Here is a 27,138-nt window from a genome sequence, read left to right as displayed (position 1 = left end):
ATTTTTTGGTAGACAGTAGAATTCATGGTTCCATCTATCACAGCAAGTCTTCCAGGTCCTGAAGCAGCAAAACAAGCCCAGACCATCACACTACCACCACCATATTTTACTGTTGGTATGATGTTCTTTTCTGAAATGCTGTGTTCCTTTTCGCCAGATGTAACGGGACATTTGCCTTCCAAAAGTTCAACTTTTGTCTCATCAGTCCACAAGGTATTTTCCCAAAAGTCTTGGCAATCATTGAGATGTTTCTTAGCAAAATTGAGACGAGCCCTAATGTTCTTTTTGCTTAACAGTGGTTTGCGTCTTGGAAATCTGCCATGCAGGCCGTTTTGCCCAGTCTCTTTCTTATGGTGGAGTCGTGAACACTGACCTTAATTGAGGCAAGTGAGGCCTGCAGTTCTTTAGACGTTGTCCTGGGGTCTTTTGTGACCTCTCGGATGAGTCATCTCTGCGCTCTAGGGGTAATTTTGGAAGGCCGGCCACTCCTGGGAAGGTTCACCACTGTTCCATGTTTTTGCCATTTGTGGATAATGGCTCTCACTGTGGTTCGCTGGAGTCCCAAAGCTTTAGAAATGGCTTTATAACCTTTACCAGACTGATAGATCTCAATGACTTCTGTTCTCATTTGTTTCTGAATTTCTTTGGATCTTGGCATGATGTCTAGCTTTTGAGGTGCTTTTGGTCGACTTCTCTGTGTCAGGCAGCTCCTATTGAAGTGATTTCTTGATTGAAACAGGTGTGGCAGTAATCAGGCCTGGGGGTGGCTACGGAAATTGAACTCAGGTGTGATACACCACAGTTAGGTGATTTTTAACAAGGGGGCAATTACTTTTCACACAGGGCCATGTAGGTTTGGATTTTTTTTTCTCCCTAAATAATAAAAACTGCATTTTGTGTTTACTTGTGTTATATTTGACTAATGGTTAAATGTGTTTGATGATCAGAAACATTTTGTGTGACAAACATGCAAAAGAATAAGAAATCAGGAAGGGGGCAAATAGTTTTTCACACCACTGTATGTCATAATAATTGTTAGTAAATTGGCGGCCATTGTTATTTACGGGATAAACTTTATTTTTTTACCTGAACCAGCTCCCACTTCACCAGTGAATTGCAGTCTTTATCTTATGGTTCTTTTGAACTTGAGAAATGTGACAAACGAGAGGAGCCCATTCAGTCCATCAGGCCCATTTGTTTAGCTAAAAGCTCAGTTGTCCCAACATCTCATCCAGATTCTTCATAAAGGGTGTCAAGGTGTTGTCACAGGTGGCTGGGGGTGGTACCCAGCCAGGACGCCCAGGAGGACCGGAGGAGGGCTTACGCCTCTCCCAGACCACATGGGGGCGACTGCTCTGGTAACAGAGCTTGGAAACTCAACCCTATAGGGGCCTGTGGTCACTGCCAGGGGGCGCCCCAATGCCTGAGGAGCCCTGGCCCTCAGCACTTCCGCCACACCCGGAAGTGCTAGGGGGAACAAGACCAGGGACACCCGGAGTGTTTCCAGGTGCGAAGCCGGTAGTTCCGCCACACTGGGGAGTGCCGGCGGAAGCTAATCGGGAGGAACCTGGAGCACGTCCGGGTGACTATAAAAGGGGCCGCCTCCCTCCATTCGTTGGCTGGAGTCGGGAGTGCAGAGGACAAGGTCTTGGTGGAGAGGAGTGGCGGCGGCCTGAAGAGACGGAAAGAGGCAGTGTGAGGCCTGGACTTTGTGGGAGTTTCGTGGGTTTGTGTGGCACTTGTAAATATTAGGCTGTAAATAAACGTGTGGTGGTGCTTAATACGATGTCCGCCTGTCTGTGTCTGGGTCATGTTCCACAGTGTCAACTCCATGTCTCGGTATTTTGTCCCAGAGTCCCACAACTCTTTGCATAAAGAAACTCCTTCCTGTCTCACCCCCTTAATTCCCACAGAAGCTGAATGAATACTTTGAGGGTGAGCCGCAAACCCGCAGCCTCTGACTGAAGGAGCTCTCCTCTTAGCTCATGGTGCCAATGCCATAGTGCAATTCTTTGACGTGAGATGCTTTGTGGCGTGACGAGTCCACTGTAATTCACGAACACACACACACGCACATATTTCACACAAAGCAAAAGGATCTGAGCTTCCGTTCTTCCAAGTCCTTGACTTTTTTTATTTTGTTTTTTTTTTTGTGTTTCAGGCTGGCAGTGATGGCGAAAGCATTGGAAACTGTCCATTCTCTCAGCGCCTCTTTATGATTCTCTGGCTCAAGGGAGTCGTCTTCAACGTTACCACAGTGGACCTGAAAAGGTACAAATCCTTATAAATTCACTCACCAATGGGTACAGATTGATAAATTCGGGTTTGCAAGACAGCATACTTGCTGGTTTTAGTACCAATTGAAAGGTTTCCAGTTAATACCATTTATTTCTTTTTGGCCCACCTGGAGCCCACTGGCTACAGACTGAGGATGGGAAGGAAGGTGACATTTAACTGTGTTCTTGTCAGCAGAGCCTGTGATTATTTAGGTCCCTACTATCTTATACGGAGTGCTGGCTCTGAGGCTAAGGATCTGCATTGGCGATCAGAAGGTTGCTGGTTCAAATCCCATAAACACCAAAAAAGGGACTCTACTCCGTTGGGCCCTTAACCTGAAAGTGCTCCGTCCTGGGTATGACGGATGCATCCAGCTCTGCATGTGGGCCAGCCAGGGGGTTGGTGGCAGGATTGGCACTCCAGCCACCATTAAAAACCTCCCACTGGTTCCTTTCCATCTGAACTAGTGTGGTGCTGAGGTGTCACCCATTGCATGGCTGCACTCGAGTCCTAATCTGGGATCCTCAGTTGGTTTGTCAAGTGGTGGGTGCGGCAATGCGCTGGATCAGCACCTGCTCCTAACCTCTCCTCTATCTAATACCAGGATTCCCCCTTTTTCATCAATTCCTGGAGGCCTGGGTGCAACAAAGCACTGGAAACATTCTTTACGGATTTTGGAACATGTTGACCACGACGGCGTCATGCAGACTAATCACACATTCATGCTGACCGTCTCCAGTTCCACTGGCTCATTCCAGTACTTAGCTGGACAATAGCATGTAGACTTATCTTACTCAATTGGAAGAATCCTAGCCCAGCTCTGTTCAGTCAGTGGGGAACTGATGTTAGATATTATTGGAAATTGGAAAAAAAAATCTAATTCTCACTTAGAGGTGAGAAAACTGTCAGGATTTTAGAATAAGCTTTTTTAATTGAGGAAATGGATTCTCTTCTCTCCTTTATCTTGTTTTATTTTATTTTATTTATTTATCTATTTTCCCTACATTTAAAGTTTTACTCTGTTGGCCTAGCGCTCTTTCTCCTGGGTGGGGTTGATTTGACTTGAACTTAGTTCTGTAAAATTTGACTTGTTTATATGGAATATTATTTGCTTTTAATAAATTCAATATTCTTCTTTTTCTTCTTCTTCTTCTTCTTTCGGCTGCTCCCGTTAGGGGTCGCCACAGCGGATCATCCTCTTCCATATCTTCAAGTCCTCATCATCTTGCTCTGTCAACCCCCATCACCTGCATGTCCTCTCTCACCACATCCATAAACCTTCTCTTAGGCCTTCCTCTTCTCCTCTTCCCTGTCAGCTCTCTCCTTAGCACCCTTCTCCCAGTATACCCAGCATCTCTCCTCTGCACATGTCCAAACCAACGTAATCTCGCCTCTCTGACTTTGTCTCCCAACCTGAGCTGACCCTCTAATATCCTCATTTCTAATCCTGTCCATCCTCGTCACACCCAATGCAAATCTTAGCATCTTTAACTCTGCCACATCCAGCTATGTCTCCTGTGCCACCGTCTCCAGCCCATATACCATAGCTGGTCTCACTACCGTCCTGTAGACCTTCCCTTTCACTCTTGCTGATAACCGCCTGTCACAAATCACTCCTGACACTCTTCTCCACCCACTCCACCCTGCCTGCACTCTCTTCTTCACTTCTCTTCCACAATCCCCGTTACTCTGTACTGTTGATCCCAAGTATTTAAACTCCTCCACCTTCACCAACTCTACTCCCCTCATCCTCACCACTCCACTGACCTCCCTCTCATTCACACACACACATGTATTCTGTCTTGGTGTTCCTACTGACATTCATTCCTCTCCTCTCTAGAGCAGATCTTCACCTCTCCAGGGTCTCGTCAATCTGCTCCCTACTCTCACTACAGATCACAATGTCATCAGCAAACATCACAGTCTATGGGGACTCCTGTCTAATCTCGTCTGTCAACCTGTCCGTCACCATTGTAAATAAGAAAAGGCTTAGAGCTGATCCCTGATGTAATCCCACCTCCATTATTCCTACCCTCACCACGGTCACACTTTCCTCATACATATCCTGTACCACTCTTATGTACTTCTCTGCCACTCCCGACTTCCTCACACAATACCACAGCTCCTCTCTCCTCACCCTGTCATTTGCTTTCTTCAGGTCCACAAAGACACAATGCAACTCCTTCTGGCCTTCTCTAAACTTCTCCATCAACATCCTCAGAGCAAACATCACATCTGTGGTGCTCTTTCTTGGCATGAAACCATCCTGCTGCTCACTAATCATCACCTCACTTCTTAGCTGAGCTTCCACTACTCTTTCCCATAACTTCATGCTGTGGCTCATCAATTTTATCCCCCTGTAGTTACTACAGTTCTCCACACCCCCCTTCTCTTAAATATCGGCACCAGTACACTTCTCCATAAAATGCTAAATAAAAAAAAATAATGTTTTCCACCCTGTAGTGGAGAGCAAAAGATCGGTAATATCTAGCATGATAAATATCTTGTAGATTGTCTTTTATTTGTAAATTGTCTTTTAGTCTGTTAGTCAGTCATCTTTTAACCCAATTAGACCTGAACAGTGTTGCGGGGGTCTGCTGTTGCCTATCCCAACTAGCACAGGGCACAAGGCAGGGACCAAAACCCCAGACAGGCCGCCAGTCCATCACATAACGTCTTAATACTGTTATTTTAACATTTAAGCCTGTCCATTCATCAGATAAAACTTCTGCATGCAGGTAGCCCATATCTGAAAGCCAGCTAGCCTGGGAGAATACGGGTAGCTAGGACATTAACTCTTTGAGGGGCACATATATCTCTCTATTATATAAAAAAATCCTGGGACGAGACGTGACTTTCTCAGAGAGACACTTTCAAGTCCTGCAAGAGGAGACGTTGTGCCAAGAGATTTAACCATGTAAAGTAAATGACAAAAAGTAGATAACAATGTAGAACGTCGTAAGAAATTCAAAAATGTTGGCGTGATGCAAATGCAGAGCAGGTTAGAGATAATGAAAGTAGGAACATTCGTCTCCAAAAAGTGAAATTATTACTCGTGAAATGACGGAACAGCAAAAGAGATCGATTATATGGTTTGGCTTTAAAGTCGGAGACTTTGTCTATTTCATGTTGCAATCAGGAAGAAGTAGTGTTTCTTCCCAATGAAGAGACATATCTGCGAGAATTAAAAGAATTGTTGTTTGGTGAAAATGAAATCCACACACGCAAGCAGCAGAGACGTGAAGTGGCTGGCACACAGCGCAGGACCCTCTGTTGGCGAGCGAAGCCCCCCTACTTGCTTAAATAATTACCTGATTGGGGCAGGAACAAATACGCACTCAAAGTAATTACAGGAGACTTTCGATGTAATTATGTTGTTATTTTAACATTACACTTGCAGTCATATTTTTACAATTTCACAGAAACAACAATGGGAGAGTAGGGTATAGAATGTGGTCTTTTAACTAACCACCGCCATGCTAAAATACCATCCATGTATTTTTTATAGAAAAGAAAGACTTCAAAAAATAAAAAGCTTAGTATTAATCTGTCCATCCATTATCCAACCCGCTATATCCTAACCACAGGGTCGGGGGGTCTACTGGAGCCAATCCCAGCCAACACAGGGCGCAAGGCAGGAAACAAACCCTGGGTAGGGTGCCAGTCCATCGCAGGGTGCACACACACTAAGGACAATTTAGGATGGGCAATGCACATAACCTGCATGTCTTTGGGAGGAAACCCACGCAGACACGGGGAGAACATGCAAACTCCATGCAGGGAGAACCCGGGTCTCCTAACTGCGAGGCAGCAGCGCTACCCACTGCGCCACTGTGCCGCCCACTTAGTATTAATACACCAGCAAATAAAAAACTGAAAACATTGAAAAGGCAGTATTATTTCAAAAAGAAAATGTAACTGTAGCAATTAAATGAGAATAAAAACTATCCCTAATAGAAAACATAATGTTGTCTATACACTCAAAAAATAGTACATAGTTTCATCCTAATTTTGTGTCTATTGGCTATTCACTTCAAAACCAGTAACAAATGGCATTCTTGTTCCCGTGTGGAAGTCTAAGGCCTTGTTCACACGGGCGTTAAGTTTTTGGATAAACGAACTTGCTCTGAGCGTCTTAGGCGTTTATGTTGCATTTTGTGGTGGCGATCGATTGACTTCTACACCGGCGTTCGTTTGTCTCTGTCTAACGCCATCCTGCAGCCCAAATTGTAGTTTGTGTGTTAACCTGTGGAGGCAGTGTCGGGAACTGGATATGAAAGCCCTTGTTTTATTTGAGGTGCATCCTTTCAAAATGGACCATTTTACTATGTTAGATATTAATCTTGTTGTTTTAAAAATACTCATAATACGGCGACATAGGGAGAGAAAAAATCGCCGCTACTGGGTTCATCCTCTGACTGCACAACGTCGGGTTAAAGGAAGTTTTTTTGTGCTTTATGAAGAAATGCGAAAATTTCCGCGCAAGTTTTTTAATTACTGTCGGATGTCGGTTTCCACTTTTGATTGTCAGCTGCAGCTGGTGCAATGCCACATTGCACGCCGATCAACCAATATGCGACTTGGTGTTAGCCCCGAAGAGAGACTACTTGTCACTTTGAGGTAAGGAAACAGTAGTCGAGTGTGCGCTTACACCGGTGTTATGCACTGAAATGAACATAATCGTTATCAAATATTATATTAGAACATAAATTAATAGGTTCATGGTTTACAAATTACATGAGACAATAAAATAAAATAAGCAATATGAAAATATATATGTTGTATATGAAAACATAAAAATATCCGGTCCTCCGGCGTAAAATAAGCGCGCAGAAAACGAACTAGAAGCGGTTTCCTTGCGTTAGTTGGGTTTTGAACGCCAAGAAAAAGCTGCATGCAACGTTTTTTTGATGCCGTATAAACACGCTGCCGGAAAAACGCACGTCACCAAAGCCCATTGACTCCTACGTGTAGAAAACACTCGGCGCTTGATCCGCTCACGGACACTCTGACGCAAAAAGCGCTCGATTGTAACGCCCGTGTGAACAAGGCCTAACAGTGGCTATTTAGTCAGATAGGATACACTGCAGTTTTTAAAACATTCCTTTCCTGCCTTCAAACACCGTGGCACTTTACATACGGTGCCCGTCCACACTCTGCACACTGGGTTTTTTCCTTCTTTGATGGCGTCCACTTGGCGTCAAACTTGTCCTCAAAATGTAAACATGTGACCAAAACGCGGTCCAGTGCTTTGGCTGCCATCTAGCGGGTCATAGCTAAACCCAGCCGTGTGGTTAGTACAGAATGCTGCTGCCCGTGAAGTGCACGGTAAAAAAAGTAAAATGTGGAGAGCAGAACTAACCACCGCCCATACCAGCGCTTGCTATAGGCGGTTAGTTACACTGACCACTGCCCTCTAGTTAACAGGCTGGCATATGGACTAGTGGGTCGAAGGTTGCAATTTTTCAAGGTTGGTCCACTCGCAACCGGTTTGACGAGGTTCATTTGAGTTCCAAATATCAAAGATGGGGACACTTTATATTCTTTATGAGCCCTTCTCACCTGGAAGATACGCTGAAGTGAAATGAAGAGCTAGAATTTACGGCACATCTTCTGCCTCCAGGAGGAAAGCACGAGCTGGAATGGGGGCCGAATCTTCCTGAGATGAGTCATTAGCAATTGCACACTGATACCTATGTGCGTCTATTCAAGTAATCATTTAGATGCTTAAAACAACACCAGAACGTTCTGTTGTCTTCCACCTGTCCTTCCATGACACTGGCCTCTGTTGTGGCAGAAGAAGGCACTCGGAGACCAGGGCCGTCTTAACAGCATAATAGCTATTGGGCTTGTCGAAGAGCATTAGAATTGGATAAACGAGGCCTGCAAAGGCATGCTGGTCTCTTTGTCTGTCCCTCTCTGTCACGCTGTTGGAAGGCCACTCCATCCAAAGGCCAGGCCGGACCATGTTGGGCCAGAGACCGGTCAACATACTAAGAGAGAGAGCCACCTGGTAATCTAAGGATACAGGTGCATCTTAATAAATTAGAATATCATCGGAAAGTTTATCTATTTCAGTAATTCAATTCCAAAAGTGAAACTCCTATATTATATACAGTAGATTGATTACACGCAGAGTGATAGATTTTCATTTCATTTTTCATTATGGCCTACAGGTAATGAAAACTCAAAATTCCGTATCTCAGAAAATTAGAATATTACATAAGACCAATAAAAAAAATGATTTTTAATACAGAAATGTTGGCCTACTGTATCCAGCAGGGGGCGCTAGCTCCCTTGTTGGAATAAGTACTTTTGTAATTGCGGAATGTTACATAACCTGAAACAATATAGGTATAATATAAAAAGGCGATACCCCTCCCTTAGTGATATGGCGGTAAGAAATCACATAGTGTGACGATGTGGGTTCACTGCATGCTCCCATCATCTGAACCCAACACCGTCGGTAATGTCACCGATGAGCTCGGCAGTGAGGCACAACAAATGGAGCAAGGGGATGGTGTAAAAAAGTGCCAAGTGCTTTTATTAAAAACATCAACAAAAACAAAGTGTCCAAATAAATAAAGTCATTAAATAAATAATCCATAAAAACAGGTGTTATTGTGGAGGTTAAAAATCCAATAAAGAGAAAAAAAAAACAATCCTTTAAAATGAGGTTAAAACAATGCTGGAAGCAGTCTCTTAAAAACAACACAAAGCCTGGTGCTTCTTTTACCTGGCGGCTCTCCTGCTTCTCCCATCTGGGCCACACAACTGGAGAGTCGCCCTTTCTGCAGCAGATCTGGAGGCTCCCCGATCCCTGGCTTCACTTCCGCTCTCCTGATCGAGACGTTGCTTTAAACCCAACGGCCAGGACGCACACGTTGGCGCTTCTACATCCAAGCCTCCCAACTCCTGCTGCCTTCTTGACCTTACGTGGCCAGCCGCAATTCTTCTCCGGTCACTCCAGCTCCTTGATCGCTCAGCTGGAGCGGCCGCTTCCTTCTGCCCCACCTAGTGTCGGGCCAAACACCCCTGCTAGGGCTCGCTGTCCAGCTGCCTGCCTGCGCTTGCTCGTGCTCTCTCACACCAGCTCTCTCTCTCTTCGCTTCTTCCTGCAACCTCCGTTCTTCTTTCTCTTTCCTTTCTTCTTCCTTCTTTCTTCCTTTTTTAGCCGCCTCGCGCTTCTGTTTATGAAGAGGACGTGGCAGCTCTAGCAATCAGCAGCATTGGGAACAATTGCGGATGTGGACGGTTTCTCACCTGTGCACTTAGGTGAGAAACGTCGACACCACGAATTCCCCTGGAACTGCTTCAGCCACTCAACCACCACGCCCCTTCGCTAAGCTGCAAGCGCGGTGATTATTTATTTAAAACTGGCCTCTTGACGTGAGCTGTGGACCCGCTATACCACACATAGGAGAAATAACTTAGCTTTCTTTAATGATGGTTTACACGGCGTAACAGACAAAGGAAGCCATGACAAGACCTTCAGGAGTGGGGGCCCGATGTGTAGAGTCTGCCATTTTCGCCATTGTTTGGATGATGTTACAGTTAGGTCCATAAATATCTGGACAGAGACAACTTTTTTCTAATTTTGGTTCTGTTCATTACCACAATGAATTTGAAATGAAACAACTCAGATGCAGTTGAAGTGCAGACTTTCAGCTTTAATTCAGTGGGTTGAACAAAACGATTGCATAAAAATGTGAGGTAACTAAAGTATTTTTTAACACAATCCCTTCATTTCAGGGGCTCAAAAGTAATTGGACAAATTAAATAACTGGAAATAAAATGTTCATTCCTTGAAAACCCTTTGCTGGCAATGCCAGCCTGAAGTCTTGAACTCCTGGACATCACTAGATGCTGGGTTTCCTCCTTTATAATTCTCTGCCAGGCCTTTACTGCAGCGGCTTTACTTTCAGTTGCTGTTTGTTTGTTTGCCTTTCTGTCCGAAGTTTAGTCTTCAACAAGTGAAATGTCTGCTCAGTTGGGTGAAGATCAGGTGACTGACTTGGCCATTCAAGAATTTTCCACTTCTTTGCTTTAATAAACTCCTGGGTTGCTTTGGCTGTATGTTTTGGGTCATTGTCCATCTGTATCATGAAACGCCGCCCAATCAATTTGACGTCATTTAGCTGGATTTGAGCAGACAGTACGTCTCTGAACACCTCAGAATTCATTCGGCTGCTTCTGTCCTGTGTCACATCATCAATAAACACTAGTGTCCCAGTGCCCCTGGCAGCCATGCACGCCCAAGCCATCACACTGCCTGCCTCCACCGTGTTTTACAGATGATGTGCTATGCTTTGGATAATGAGCTGTTCCACGCCTTCTCCATACTTTTTCTTGCCATCATTCTGGTAGAGGTTGATCTTGGTTTCATCTGTCCGAAGAAAGTTTTTCCAGAACTGTGCTGGCTTTTTAGATGTTCTTTAGCAAAGTCCAATCTAGCCTTTCTATTCTTGAGGCTTATGAGTGGCTTGCACCTTGCAGTGCACCCTCTGTATTTACTTTCATGCAGTCTTCTCTTTATGGTAGACTTGGATATCTATACGCCAACCAAGCCCTGGAGAGTGTTGTTCACTTGGTGGGCTGTTGTGAAGGGGTTTCTCTTCACCATGGAAATGATTCTGTGATCATCCACCAATGTTGTCTTCCGTGGACGTCCAGGTCTTTTTACATTGCTGAGTTCACCAGTGCTTGCTTTCTTTCTCACGACGTACCAGACTGTAGATTTTGCCACTCGTAATATTGTAGCCATTTCTCAGATGGGTTTTTCTGTTTTAAGCTTAAGGACGGCTTCTTTCACCTGCATGGAGAGCTCCTTTGACCGCATGTTGTCTGTTCACAGCAAAATCTTCCACATGCAAGCAGCACACCTCAAATCAACTCCAGGCCTTTTATCTGTTAATTGATAAGACATAACGACGGACTTGAACACACCTGCCATGCAATAGCGTTTGAGTCAATTGTCCAATTACTTTTGAGCCCCTGAAATGAAGGGATTGTGTTCAAAAAATGCTTTAGTTGCCTCACATTTTTATGAAATCGTTTTGTTCACCCACTGAATTAAAGCTGAAAGTCTGCACTTCAACTGCATCGGAGTTGTTTCATTTAAAATTCATTGTGGTAATGAACAGAACCAAAATTAGAAAAAAGTCGTCTCTGTCCAAATATTTATGGTCCTAACTATATCTCCCATCCGTCTGTCGGCTTCAAAGGTGTGCCGGGCAATGTTCCAAGGTTTATACTAATTCTTCATGTGCAGGCCCCCACTTCGGTGAATAATGCAATTCCAAACAAGGCAAAGAGAGGATCCAATTTCATGCTGAGTTTGGCACACAGAAGTAGTGCACGTTGCCCATTTCACAGTTGTCCCTGTCTTGTCTTCTAATGCTTGCCTAGCAGTTCTAAATGATGAGCCCCTGTGCTAAATCTGGTTTTGTATTAGCTGTGCATGTGAGAAGAAAGAAAAGAAGATTTATAAAATATTTGTAGAGAGAACAGTGACATATTAAACTTATGTCACACCTACTGAAAACTCTGTCTGTGTACGCTCTCAATACTCAGTCGGCATGAATGGCTGGCATGGAGGCGATCAGCCTGTGGCACTGCTGAGGTGTTATGGAAACCCAGGAGTCTTCAGCTTGTCTGCATTGTTGGCTCTGCTGTCTCTCATCTTCCTCTTCATAAATTCTCTATGGGGTTTAGGTCAGGTGAGTTTTCTGGCCAATCAAGCACAGTGATACCCACCATGGTCATTAAACCAGGTCATTGGTACTTATGGCAGTGTGGAAATGGTGCCAAGTCCTGCTGGAAAATGAAATCAGCATCTCCATAAAGCTTATCAGCAGAGGAAAGCATGAAGTGCTCTAAAATGTCCCGGTAGACATCTGGCTGCCCTGACTTTGGACTTGACAAATAAAACACAGAGGACCAACACCAGCAGATGACATGGCTCCCCAAATCATCACCGACTGTGGAAACTTCACACTGGACCCTCAAGCAACTTGGATTCTGTGCCTCTCCACTCTTCCTCCAGACTCTGGGACCGCGATGTCCAAATGAAATGCAAAGTTGACTTTCATCTGAAAAGAGGACTTTGGTCCACTGAGCTGTTAACAGTCCAGGCTGTTTTTCTCCTTAGCTCAGGTAAGATGCTCCTGACGTTGTCTCTGGTTGACACAAGGAATACTGTGGCAGTTGTAGCCCATGTTCCCATTACGTCTCTGTGTGGTGGGCTCTTGAAGCACCAACTCCAGCTGCATTTCACTCCTTATGAGTCTCCCCCAAATTCTTCACAATCCTCTCTGTTGCTTGTGCACCTTTTCCTGTCACATTTCCTTCCACTCAACTTTCCATTAATCTGCTTGGAAATGGCACTCTGTGAGCAGCCAGCGTCTTTAGCAATGACCTTTTGTGGCTTCTTCTCCTTGTGGAGTGAGGGTCTCAGTGACTTCTGGACGACCGTCAAGTCAGCAGTCTGATTGTATGGCCTACTGAACCAGACTGAGAGACCATTTCAAGGCTCAGGACCCCTTTGCAGGTGTTTTGGGTTCATTAGCTGAGTGGAGTGGGACACCAGGAGTCTACAATAATGAACCTTTTCACGATATTCTAATTTTCTGAGATACTGAAATTCAAGTTTTCATTACCTGTAGGCCATAATCAGCAAAATGAAAAGAAATAAACGCTTGAATTCTATTACTCTGTGTGCAATGAATCTATATAATATAGGAGTTTCACTTTTGGAATTGAATTACTGAAAGACATGAACTTTCCGATGATATTCTAATTTATTGAGATTCAACTGTATCCTTAGATTACCAGGTGGCTCTCTGTCTTAGTATGTTGACCGGTCTCTGGCCCAACACGGTCCGGCCCGGCCTTTGAATGGAGTGGCTTTCCAACAGACAGACAGAGAGACCAATAATAAGCCTTTGCAGGCCTCATTTATTCAATTCTAATGCTGTTCGACAAACCTAATGCACATAAGTGTCAGTGTGCAACTCCTAAAGACTCGGCTCAGGCAGATTCGGCTCCCATTCCAGCTCGTGCTTTCTTCCTGGAGGGTGAAGGTGTGCCATAAATTCTACCTTTGAAATATATATCACTCTGTGTGTAATCAATCTATATAATATAAGAGTTTCACTTTTGGAATTGAATTACTGAAATAAACTAACGTTTTGATGGTATTCTAATTGGGTGGCACGGTGGCGCAGTGGGTAGCGCTACTGCCTCACAGTTAGAAGACCAAGGTTTGCTTCCCGGGTCCTCCCTGTGTGGAGTTTACATGTTCTCCCCGTGTCTGTGTGGGTTTCCTCCCACAGTCCAAAGACACGCAGGTTAGGTGGATTGACGATCCTAAGTTGTCCCTAGTGTTTGGGTCTGTGTGTGTGCCTTGCAGTGGGCTGGTGCCCTGCCTTGCACCCTGTGCTGGCTGCGAATTGGCTCCAGCAGACCCCCATGACCTTTGTTAGGATATAACGGGTTGGGAAATGACTGACTGACTGATATTCTAGTTTATTGAGAAGCACCTGTATTGGTTACTTAATGCAAACCAGGCTACATTATTATTTTGCCAGCATTTGTATTCTGCTTGCTTTGGGAATATTATCTGTCACCCAAGGCCGTCTTAAGAGCATTATAGGCTCCCATGAAATCAGTGCATTGTGGCCCCTGTTTTGATAGCAAAACAAAAACACACATTGGCATCAGAAACATCCTGGGTCCCTATGCTCCCCGGCCAGTGCCCATTGTGCCCATACGTTAAGATGGCCCTGCTGTAACTTGTTGTAATAAGCAAGCAGAGACAGTATGCAGTTTTGGGGCACCTGTAGGCAAACCCTGAATAAAACATATTTCAAAAAGAAAATAAAATGACGCAGATAAGAGTATTAAGATGCGTCTTTTCAGATGGGAGTCTGGTTATGACTACCAAATATGGCAGTTCTTCCAGCAGTGAAAGATTCTGGCAACGAAAGGAGGGTCCAGGTGGGCAGACTTCTGAAGTGATGTCAGCAGCGGGAAAACCATTGATCTTCCAGTCTGTGCATGGCGACAAAGAGAAGACCTTATCTCTGAGTGCCAACCCCTGGAGAGGTGGAAATTATCATCATCGGAGTCCCCAATGTGCATGCACATGACGCTATATATAAAAGTAATAAGACATCCATTCATGCGGCCTCTGTGCCCGTACCTGGGTATAGTGTTGTCGGGCTTCCACAACAGGGCAAAAATGTCTGATGAACAAAGACAAGTGGCCCATGTAAGACAGTAAACTCTGTGGCAAGAGTCTGTGCGTCACGTCATCTGGCGTACACAACAGGGCTTGAATGTCTGACAAGGCAACAAGAAGCACAAAGAAAGAAGGGTGTGAGGGGGAGAATGAAGAAAGGCAACAAGATGTTTGGGAAAAAAAAACAGAGATATTAGGCATACTCTTTGAGCAATGCAATTGAAACAGAACAAACTGACCATTGTACCATTACTGTAAGCCGTTTCACTCTGCTAGCAGATGAAGAAATCCTGAAATTTCTCTTCTGCCTGTTCTGGTATTCTGTCTAATTGTCTGGGGTTATGGATGTAAAAGAAATGTGGAAATACTTAAGTGCAACAATAGTCAACCGTGATATACAAGGGCTTTATATATATATCAATAGTAGTCAATCGTAATATGTAAGGGGCTTTATTTATTTATTTATCTATTTATATATATACATATGTTTGGAATTTGAGGCATGCTGGTAAGGTCTACATAATAAAGAGTCTAAAAGGGAAAGTAGGGTCACCCTAGGACACTACTGTGACAAAACACCCCCCAATCCAAAAACCTCTTTAATTAGAGTCTCTTGTTTCACAATTGCAGAATCACCTGCAAAACCTAATTCAGTGTCAGTTTCACAAAGCTGCATGTAAATTGAAACCTGCCTGTCTCACTCATCACTCTTGAAGAACAACTAAACCACCACAGCACGTTTGTATGTTATACGTGTCGAGTCCGAGTCACATAATTGGCTGTTTGGAGGAGCAGGTGGTTTGAGTCAATGAGCAGGCAGGCCTAATTGTGAAAGTAATAAGATGTGAGAGCAGCACAGTGGGACATTGGCTAGTGCTCTCGCCTCACAGATCCAGATTTAAATACAGTAAATGCCAGCTTGGGCAACTGTCTGTGCAGAATTGCGTGTTTTTCCTGTGACTATGGGGATTGTACTTTCTTGCACAAAAAAAGTTTGTGTTGGATTATTTGGGGATTCTAAAATGGCCTCAAAATGTACTGGCAAGATATTCAGGGGAAATTCCTGCCTTAGACCTTATAATGTAAGACAGGAGGGGCTCCTTGTGACTCTGATCTGGACGAGCATTTTAGAAAATGGAAAACTATATACTGTAAGATAGATAGATAGATAGATAGATGGATAGATAGATAGATAGATAGATAGATAGATAGATAGATAGATGATGAAGAGGCACTATATAATAGATAGATAGATAGATAGATAGATAGATAGATAGATAGATAGATGTGAAAGGCACTAGATATTTGATAGATAGATAGATAGATAGATAATGAATGGCACTATATACTAGTAGATAGATAGATAGATAGATAGATAGATAGATTGATAGATAGATAGATAGATGTGAAAGGCACTATATAATAGATAGATAGATAGATAGATGGATGTAAAAGGCACTATACTGTATATTAGATATATTCCCAAGATATTTTTTTACAGAAGCTCAATAAATAAATATTACAACAAAGAAGAACCAACTCAAATACATCAATTTCTAAAAGGAAAGGAGAAAACGTCTGACTTTGGCCAAAGATAAAAGCAGCAGTCCCAGTCCCAGTTAGGCCTTATAAAGGTGCACTGTTGTCGACATGAAGGAGTGCCAGTGATGTTTCTTAACCCACTTCTGCTCATTCATTCATTGGCTGAAAGTACATAGTGTTACTGTGTTAAAGACAGGATGCGCACCATTTTTCATAATGGCCATCAGTTTGCTTTTTATTCTCTCCTTCATTGCCTCCTCAAGTGGGTCCACAGATTGTTCAATATCTGATCCTCCCTTTTTTATCGATATTTTGATTCGGTGGGCATCTCTTAAAGTGATGCTACCAGCCCAGCACACCACAGAGTACAATTCGTAAAGGATGTCACTGCCCACATTCACAGAGCGCAGTGTCCCAAAGTCTGCTCTGCCCTTTCTTCTCTAGTTTCTCTGTGTTACTAGGCCAGTCTAGCATGCCATTCATTGATTGTGGACCCCCATGTACTTGTAGTAGTGCATCAGCTCCACATCCACTCCTTGAACAGTAATCAGACATCTGGGCTCTTTGGCATGTCTAAAGTTAATAAGCAGCTCTGTGGTTTTACGGATGCTAATATGTAGAAAGTTCTTTCTGCCCTAAAAACAATGTCCTCCCCTGGCATCTCTCCTCTGTGTCACCACCTTTCCCAATACACCCTATCAGTGTTGAATCATCTCAGAATTTCTGCAAGTTTCAAGACATGGTGTTGTATTTATAGTCCGAGGTGTACCTGCTGGATCATATCCACATCAGAGACATAGTTCTGCCCAACAAATAGGCCATTAACATGGTGCCAGGGTGACATATTGTGTTACATGTAATGGTAATAAACTTATAAAACCTATGCCAGTCCTTAATTGTTCTAAACTGTTTCTCTATTTCAGGAAACCTGCTGACCTCCACAACTTGGCCCCTGGGACTCACCCCCCATTCCTTACCTTCAATGGAGAAGTCAAGACAGATGTCAACAAAATAGAGGAGTTTCTGGAAGAAGTCCTTGCACCCCCAAAGTACGTCTTACCCAGTGAAGGTTCCTTACCGCCACAAGGTGGTATCTGTGGTGCTCTCTATGGGTGTGGGACAGTGTGGATAAGGTGTGCCTGTCTGTCAAAATGAGAGGAGGTGTAGATGGCACGGTTAGCTGCTTTTGGCACATGGAAATGGATCGGCCATCTTGGCAACTAAAATCTGCCACTTTTGATTTCCTTTTACTTTCTCATATTCCGCTGACATGAGTATGGGGTGTTGACCTGAAGGACGACTCCTGAGTCCTCTCAAACCCAAAATCATAAGTGCAGCCAAAATGAAAGAAAAAATTGATTTATTAATTTATGTACTAATACAGTCATGTGCCAACTTATGGCTCTGTTGGGGTCCAGCCATTTCGCCATTGGTCAGTCACAAAGTTTACAGGTCATCGAGGCCCTGTGGGTCTGTTGTGCGTCCCCGGTTTGCCTACTTTTACTGCCGGCATGGAGGAGCACAAACCAATGTTTGCATCTCGGTGGGCACACATCAGTTCTGTGTAAGGTAATGTTTCTCAAACACTGGATTACTCTGACGGGGGATCACGTCTCTCTGTTGTTGGTTCGTGAGTGGTTTCAACTGGTGGGTTACAGGTTGCCATTGCTGGTTCTTGAGTAGATCAGGTTGCAAGCAAGTCATGGTATGTTGCCTAAGTGATCACCCGTGTGTGATATGTCTCCCTATTTGTAAATGAGCTTGTTTCACCAAAGGGGACCCTGATCAGGCTCATTTCACTGAGGCGGTGGATTGTAAGTGCTGTCAGTGGGCTGTCAGTAAATTTTAAAAGGGCAAAAGTTCTCAGCCATAAAAGCTGAGAAACAAAAGTGTCAGGAAGGCGGTGTGGACTGCATACATAGCAATCAGCCACGTGGAGCAACGGCAGCCAAAATAAACCTTAAAGAGCCCTCCAAGATTCAGAAAACATATGAAAACATGTAAAATGATAGATAGATAGATAGATAGATAGATAGATAGATAGATAGATAGATAGATAGATAGATAGATAGATAGATGTGAAAGGCACTATATAATAGATAGATAGATAGATAGATAGATAGATAGATAGATAGATAGATAGATAGATATGAAAGGCACTATATAATAGATAGATAGATAGATAGATAGATAGATAGATAGATAGATAGATAGATAGATAGATATATGAAGGCACTATATAATAGATAGATAGATAGATATGAAAGGCAATATATAATAGATAGATAGATATGAAAGGCACTATATAATAGATAGATAGATAGATAGATAGATAGATGTAAAAAGGCGCTAGATAGATAGATAGATAGATAGATAGATAGATAGATAGATAGATAGATATATATGAAAGGCAATATATAATAGATAGATAGATAGATAGATAGATAGATAGATAGATAGATAGATAGATAGATATGAAAGGCACTATATAATAGATAGATATGAAAGGCACTATATAATAGATAGATAGATAGATATGAAAGGCAATATATAATAGATAGATAGATAGATAGATAGATGTGAAAGGCGCTAAAGATAGATAGATAGATAGATAGATAGATAGATAGATAGATAGATATGAAAGGCACTATATAATAGATAGATAGATAGATACTTTATTAATCCCAAGGGGAAATTCCCATACTCCAGCAGCAGCATTCTGATAAATAACAATATTAAATTAAAGAGTGATAACAATGCAGGTATAACAGACAATAACTTTGTGTAATGTTAACGTTTACCCCCCCGGGTGGAATTGAAGAGTCGCATAGTGTGGGGTCTCCTCAGTCTGTCAGTGGAGCAGGACGGTGACAGCAGTCTGTCGTGAAGCTGCTCCTCTGTCTGGAGACGATCCTGTTCAGTGGATGCAGTGGATTCTCCATGATTGACAGGAGTCTGCTCAGCGCCCGTCGCTCTGCCACAGATGTCAAACTGTCCAGCTCCATAATAATAATAATTTCTCTATTATTAAAAAAAATATTGGAAGGAGACAAGACGTGATTTTCTCAGAGAGACACTTTCACGTCCCACAAGACGAGACTTTGTGCCAAGAGATTTAACCACGCCTGGGGCCGGAAATAAAGGACAAAGAGTAGAAGACAGAGTAGAACATCGTAAGGAATTCAAAAACATTGGCACGGTACACATGCAGAGCAGGTTGGAGATAATGGAAGTACGAAAATTCGACAATCTCAATAAAATGGAAATTATTATATTGGTGAGCCAGCCCACCGCAGGGCACACACACACACACCAAGCACACACTAGGGACAATTTAGGATCGCTAATGCACCTAACCTGCATGTCTTTGGACTGTGGGAGGAAACCCACGCAGACACGGGGAGAACATGCAAACTCCATGCATGTCTCATCTGAAAATAATCACAACAGTCACTTCTCAAATGGAATGAAGTTTTGGGATCACTGAAGTTCTTTCTATGTCATCAGCCCTTCTGTCTCCACTTCAGACTTTAACTCAGTGATTCTTCTTTTTTTTTTCTCGCGAGCCTATCTTACCTTTCTTAGTGTCCATTACGAACGTCAGATCAGGCGGGTGGTCCCACTTGGAGAATCACTTCCAACGTTCATAGCAGAACAATGTCGATTGCTTAAACTGCCAGCAGCAAACACATGGGATACACCTGTGAATCACAACCCAGCAGCAAGCCCACCCACCTCATTTTGGGTTATGACCCATAGTTTAAGAAACCGTGCTTTAACTGAATCAATCTAACGCTTAAGAGCTCCACACGTCAATGATGGTGTCTTAGAATCTGAAGATCTCCTGTCCATTTCTGACCTGAATTGGATCTCTGGCCCACCTTCTGCTTTTGGCTCAGCGTGGTTTGTTTCCTCACCTCAGCACTTACATCTCACTACCATTTTGCTGTTGTTTTTCCTTGCAGGTACCCTAAGCTTGCAGCTAAAAATCGGGAGTCCAACACTGCCGGCAATGACATTTTTGCTAAGTTCTCGGCCTACATTAAGAACACAAAGCCAGAGGCTAATGAAGGTAAGTGGATAGTTGGTGTATTAAAATTCCTGATTATACGTTACACACGATGGGGGTACCCCTAGCTGCCCCCCAAACCTAAGTGAGATTCCAGAAGGACAATAAACCAAGTGCTTTTATTACAAAAACTAGCAAAATACCCGCACTTCGCAGCGGCGAAGTACTGCATTAAAATTTTTATTAAGAAGAAAATTTTACCTTTTTAAACTGAGGGAAAATATGCCAATAATTATTGTTTAGTATCTCTTTGTATACCACATTGTGAGTTCGGCCCTCCGGTTGTAATATGACCAAGCTGTGCGCTGAGCTTACTCTTGAGCATGTAACGTACAGTTGGCCATGTGAACAGTAATCTTGTCTTAAATCTCACAGCTTGGATTGCTGCTGTCACAATCGGTTTGAGTTTCATGGTTTGTTTTAATTACGACAGTATTTGTAGGACTTGTGTTGAAGTGACATTCGGCATCTGTCAAGCGTTGTAAGCATTCAACCGGTTTTATCGATAACTTCACATCCAGCTTGTGAGAGTTTAAACATTCATAAACATCAAAGTGTCCACTACTGAAATCGTCACCTGTCAATCTAAGATGTTTAAGAGGCATTGGCGGTTGTCCAAAGGTGTAAAATATTTGGCCATTTCGGTACACTTGAAAGCGACAACCGAACAATTCAGCAGCAGCCATCAACTCACATGCAGAACCACAGGTGAAGGGCTTAAGCATTTCACTCTTCTAGTGCTCCTGTGTAGTCTAATTGTCTCCTGTACCGTCATCAGTCCACACCTTGAACCTGTCCAGTCATTCAATACATAAGACACAATGTTCCTCCGGATATCAAGAGTGAGCCTGATATGGCCGTGCAATATGTAACACAGAGAATGGAAAAGGTAGGTGCCATCTCCGGGCATGGAAACCACTCGGTAAGTGACAGTTCTTTGATTGATGGTGATCACCTTGATGGACATGTTAATGGGGGTACAGTTGGAATGATAAAGGAAATGGGTACCTGAACAAGGTAAAGTAAGTCTAAAATACCTACACAATAACTATAATCGTAATAAACGAACATTAAAACAGTGGAGAAGCCGTGGATTAAATAAAAAGGCTGTAGTTATCAGCAGGGAGACGTGAATCCCGTGGCGAAGCAAGAAAGGGAATGTAGAGACTGGAGTGACGGACGGCCTTATATAGGCAGGCAGCCAACAACGTGGGAGGCGTTGGGATGGGGACCCAACGCCACCTCACACGTGACCGAGCTGCAGGCTATGGACGTATATATGTACGTAAGTAGGATTCAGTTAGCGTTGGGAACCCGCGTACCAAATTTCTTGAAGATGGGCCCATAAGTAACAAAGACTGTTGAAAAGTTCAATATGGCGGCCGACAGTGGCGTCATACCACTGAAATAAGTACGTACATTGGTTTCGGTTAGCGCAGGGAAGCCTCCTACCAAATTTCGTGAAGATGGGGCCATAAATAAGAAAGTTCAACATGGTGGACGTTGTTGACCGTTATGACCGTTACGTGTAGAATTTCTAAATGAAACCTGCTTAACTTTTATAAGTAAGCTGTAAGGAATGAGCCTGCCAAATTTCAGCTTTCTACCTACACGGGAAGTTGGAGAATTAGTGACGAGTCAGTGAGTGAGTCAGTCAGTCAGTGAGTCAGTCAGTCAGTGAGTCAGTCAGTCAGTGAGTCAGTCAGTGAGGGCTTTGCCTTTAATTAGTATAGATAAGACATATACGGGCGGATTAACACATGGGAAGGAAGTACAAAACACAAAAGACTACAGAAGCTAATGTGTTAGGTACATTGGCGATTCTAAATTGTCCCTAGTGTGTGCTTGCTGTGTGTGTGTGGGTGTGTGCCCTGCGGTGGCTGGCGCCCTGCCCGAGGTTTTTTTACTGCCTTGTGCCCTGTGTTGGCGGGGATAGCAGGTTGGATAATGGACGGATGGATGGCTGCTTAGTGTAATGGGCTATAAATCAGAATTTCCTGGAAAATTCTGGTACAGGTTATTGTTGATGGACATCTACAGGACATAAATGTCTACCTATCTCGCAGGACTAGGGTGTTGTACCGCGTTAGCCATTATGAATGTAATGAGAAGTCAGGTAAAATGACTCATTTTAATGGCTAACTAAAAAGATAACAATATGCAGGATTTCGAGGCAACTCAGGCTCCTTCTTCAAGTGAGATGTAATACAGAAACTGGAGTTCCTTGTGTTTATATGCACACCAGGACAAGAAACAACACTGGAAAACCTTTAAGTGAGACATCTTAAGTGGTTTCTTATCCTTGCAGATGTCCTAGAACAAAGTTGATCTGCAAACTGAATATTGTAGGTGTGTATGACTGAATTCCTTATCATGATACCTTTCGGGATAAAATTTTCCTTTTTGCATTTCAGTAAGAAGATTTATGAACATGATGAGATGAGTTATTTGTTCTAGTGTGTATCATCACAACAACCAGTGCAGAGAAACCCCGGGGTTTGGATTCCCATCAGCCACTGCAGAGGACTTACACAGGGAGGTCATTTGTATTTTCGGGAAGAGGCAAAATATCACTTCAGCCAATATTCAATTATCGCCGGACTTTATTAGCTTTGGACTCATTTATCACACACATTTCAACTGCCATTTATCATCAGTCTGTGTTTGTGCTCCGTGTTTATTTATTTATTGTTTAGGGGCAAGGGAGAGTTTTTGTAAATATTATTATTGTATATTCGTGTGCTCATATAAATCTTTATGCAGTCATATGAAAAAGTTTGGGAACCCCTCTCAGCCTGCATAATAATTGACTCTCCTTTCAACACAAAAGATAACAGTGGTATGTCTTTCATTTCCTAAGAACATCTGAGCACTGCGGTGTTTTCCGAACAAAAATTTTTAGTGGCGCAGTATTTAGTCGTATGAAATGAAATGAAATGTGAAAAACTGGCTGTGCACAAATGTGGGTCCCCTTGTCATTGTGCTGATTTGAATGCCTGTCACTGCTCAGTGCTGATTACTTGGTTGGATGAGCTCGTTAAGCCTTGAACTTCATAGACAGGAGTGTCCAATCATGAGTGGTCAAAGGTATTTAAGGTGGTCAATTGCAAGTTGTGCTTCCTTCCCTTTGACTCTCCTCTGAAGAGTGACAGACAGCATGGGATCCTCAAAGCAACTCTCCAAAGATCTGAAAACAAAGATTGTTGAGTCTCCTGGTTTAGGGGATGGTTACAAAAGCCATCTCAGAGGTTTAAACTGTCAGTTTCAAGTGTAAGGAATGGAATCAGGAAATGGAAGGCCACAGGCACAGTTGCTGTTAAACCAACTCAGGTCTGGCAGGCCAAGAAAAATACAGGAGTGGCATATGACAGGATTGTGAGAATGGTGACAGACAACCAACAGATCACCTCCACAGAACATCTCGCTGCAGATGGTGTATCTGTACATCGTTCTACAATTCAGTGCAATTTGCACAAAGAACATCTGTATGGCAGGGTGATGAGAAAGAAGTCACAAACAGAGTCGCTTGTTGTATCAAATGCTCATTTAGACAAGCCAGATTCATTTGGGGACAAAGTGCTTTGGACTGATGAGGCACAAATGGAATTATTTGGTCAGAACAAAAAGCGCTTTGCATGGCGGAAGAAGAACAGCGCATTCCAAGATAAACACCTGCTACCTACTGTCAAATGTGGTGGAGGTCCCATCATGCTGTGGGGCTGTGTGGCCAGTTCAGGGACTGGGGCCCTTGTTAAAGTCGAGGGTCAGATGAATTCAACCCAATATCAACAAATTCTTCAGGATAATGTTCAAGCATCAGTCACAAAGTTGAAGTTACGCAGGGGTTGGATATTCCAACAAGACAATGACCCAAAACACAGTTGGAAATCTACAAAGGCATTCATGCAGAGGGAGAAGTACAATGTTCTGGAATGGCCGTCACAGTCCCCTGACTTGAATATCATCGAAAATCTATGGGATGATTTGAAGCAGGCTGTCCATCAAATTGAACTGAACTGGAGAGATTTTGTATGAAGAATGGTCAGAAGTACCTCCATCCAGAATCCAGACACTCATCAGAGGCTATAGGAGGACAGCGTCTAGAGGCTCAAAGGAGCAAAAGGAGGCTCAACTAAGTATTGATGTCATATCTCTGTTGGGGTACCCACATTTATGCACCTGTCTAATTCTGTTATGATGCATATTGCATATTTTCTGTTAATCCAATAAACTTAATGTCACTGCTGAAATCCTGCTGTGTCCATAAGGCATGTCAGATATTAAAGAAGTTGCTAATTTGAAAGCTCGGCCAATGAGAAACAAAAATCCAAAGAATTAAGAGGGGTTCCCAAACCTTTTCATATGACTGTATATAAAAGACAAAGCCCTCACTGACTCCTCACTAATTCTCCCATTTTCCACATAGGTGGAGAGCTGAAATTTCACGTTCTCATTCCTTGCAGTGTACTTACAAAAGTTCGGTATGTTTCATGTCCTATTGCAACACCCAAGGGGGGGAAATGGCTGTACCCCTTAAACTGTATATATAGATAAGGGAGACCCCTACTCACTGTTTCTGCAACTTCCAATATACGTAAGAAGTCCAAATTTCCCATGCTCATCCTTTACACTGTACTTACAAACTTTAAGTATGTTTCATTTCGTGCCGTGCCCCGTAACGAACCTTTGAAAATAACGTCTTCTTTTTGGCGGTTCTCATCATTATGCCATAAGGAACTTTCAGAACTGACCTCTCCTTTTGGCGGTTTCATTCCTTATTTCCATTAACAGACGATTTATTTTACGGCAGAAATGCACAAATGGCCACCCCCGGTCCTTCTTCCTTTTTCCGCACACCTACCACGAGGTTGGCTCCCTGCCTATATACCGTATTTACACGTGTACCACGCGCACATTTTTTCCCGAAAATTAGCTTTAGAAAATCAGGTGCGCGTCATGCACAAGGAAACTGCTTGGGCTCGCTCTCTCACTCTCTCTCTTGCACTCGCGCTCTCTCTCTCGCTCGCTTGCTCACACACTCTCTCTCTCTAAATGCTTCCTATATAAACAATGCGCGTCATACACGGGGAAAAATGATTTTCACGATTCTCTTTATAAAAATTAGGGTGCGCGTCTTACATGAAGGCGCGTGGTACACGAGAAAATACGGTACATTAACGACATCCCGTGCTCATGTGCCTCCTCACCCGCTTCCTTACTTTCCTCAGCTGTTCGTCGTGCTCACTGCTCCCTTCTTCTTTACTCCACCGCTTCAAGCCTGTTATTGTTGGCCTTCATTCACGCCTTCCTGCTGGTGACTCCTGCCTTTTCATTTAGTTTCTTCATACTCTTAATCCTCCGGGCAGGCCTCCGCATACTCAACTTTTGAAGGTTTACCCTCCAATTACGTTACTACGAAACTTACAACCACCAAACCTTTGTAACGGCACCAGGCTTCAAATCACATCTTCGCACAAGAACCTCATTGAGGCCACGGTCTTCACTGGCGCTGGCTCAGGGGAGACTCGATTTATTCCTCGCATCCCTCTCATACCCTCTGACCTCCCATTCCAATTCAAATGCCTTCAATCTCCAGTAAAAGGTCTTCTTCACTATGACAATAAATAAGTCACAGGGCCAGACTCTAAAAATGATCGCCATTGACTTGACACAAGATTGCTTTTCACACGGCTGACTATACACTGCACACTCAAGAGGAAGCTCAGCAGACAGCTTCATCATTTTACAGCCCGAGGACGTCGATTACAAAGAGATCCTTCTACCCTAAAAATGTGCATTTCTCATACACGACATTTACAGTCATAAATGAAACTCTTTACAATCATCAAATTCACTGTGGATACTGAAATAAGCCTACGACAATTACATTGACAATCATGTTACATTATTTTTAAAATGTTTCCTTTTCTTTTTCATAACTTCTTTAACACACTACTTCTCGTATTCTGCTAGTATATATATATTTATATATATAATCATTCACTGGTGTCTTTGGGATAGTGGTGAATTGTGTGCACATATATAGTATTAAGTATTTGTCTGCCCTTGTGTGTGTATATATAGCTTTATCCACTGTCAATATATCTGCACTTGATTTTACATTGCTGACTTGTAGTGTGAGCAGCATGGTGGTGCAGTGGGTAGCGCTACTGCCTTCACAGTTAGAAGACCAAGGTTTCCTTCCCGGGTCCTCCCTGTGTGGAGTTTGCATGTTCTCCCCGTGTCTGCGTGGGTTTCCTCCCACAGTCCAAAGACATGCAGGTTAGGTGCATTGGTGATCCTAACTTGTCCCTAGTGTGTGTTTGTGTGTGTGTGTGTGTGTGTGTGTGTGTGCCCTGCGGTGCCCGGGGTTTGTTTCCTGCCTGGCGCCCTGTGCTGGCTGGGATTGGCTCCAGCAGACCCCCGTGACCCTGTAGTTAGGATATAGCGGGCTGGATAATGGATTGATGTTATTTTCGTCATTTGGGTGAAAAAAGGACTATTTGCAAGGAGTATGGCTTGTTATTAGCTTGAAACTCCTCAGGTAAGCCAAGGTAATTGTCTTGGTAGTGTAGTTGCCAGTCTGGGTAAAGGGGGTTCGGCTGTTACAGTTTAGCTGATCGTCATGTTGATCTATGCAGAAATTGAAGCGTTTATATATTTCTGGGTAAATGAGACAAAGTAGAATACAGAAGTATGGTCTGAGGCTGCTTCCTGCCTGCTCCCTGCTTCTTGTATGCTTTCTTCACCACATCACTGTGGCTACACCCTATATAACAAGTGGCTTGTGCCTGCCCAGGTTTCCCCTAGACCTGAAGCAGGTAACATACAGTGGTGTGAAAAACTATTTGCCCCCTTCCTGATTTCTTATTCTTTTGCATGTTTGTCACACAAAATGTTTCTGATCATCAAACACATTTAACCATTAGTCAAATATAACACAAGTAAACACAAAATGCAGTTTTTAAATGATGGTTTTATTATTTAGGGAGAAAAAATCCAAACCTAC

The 27,138-nt window shown here is 43.2% G+C and overlaps 1 protein-coding gene across 2 annotated transcripts in view; it reads left to right on the top strand.

Moving 5' to 3' along the window:
* The window catches only part of LOC120526315 (chloride intracellular channel protein 5-like), a 175,064-nt gene that overhangs the window by 134,264 nt on the left and 13,662 nt on the right, over positions 1-27,138 (top strand). For both annotated transcript variants that reach the window (XM_039749449.1, XM_039749451.1), the window contains exons 2-4: positions 2,162-2,271; positions 16,984-17,109; positions 20,026-20,132. In XM_039749449.1, coding sequence (XP_039605383.1) covers positions 2,162-2,271; positions 16,984-17,109; positions 20,026-20,132 — 343 coding nt within the window. The remainder of the gene's footprint in view (positions 1-2,161; positions 2,272-16,983; positions 17,110-20,025; positions 20,133-27,138) is intronic.

Source organism: Polypterus senegalus, chromosome 3, assembly GCF_016835505.1.
Source record: "Polypterus senegalus isolate Bchr_013 chromosome 3, ASM1683550v1, whole genome shotgun sequence".
In the NCBI taxonomy this organism is placed as follows: domain Eukaryota; kingdom Metazoa; phylum Chordata; class Cladistia; order Polypteriformes; family Polypteridae; genus Polypterus; species Polypterus senegalus.
Note: the sequence above shows the minus strand (reverse complement) of the source record. Positions and strands in the feature narration are given on the sequence as shown.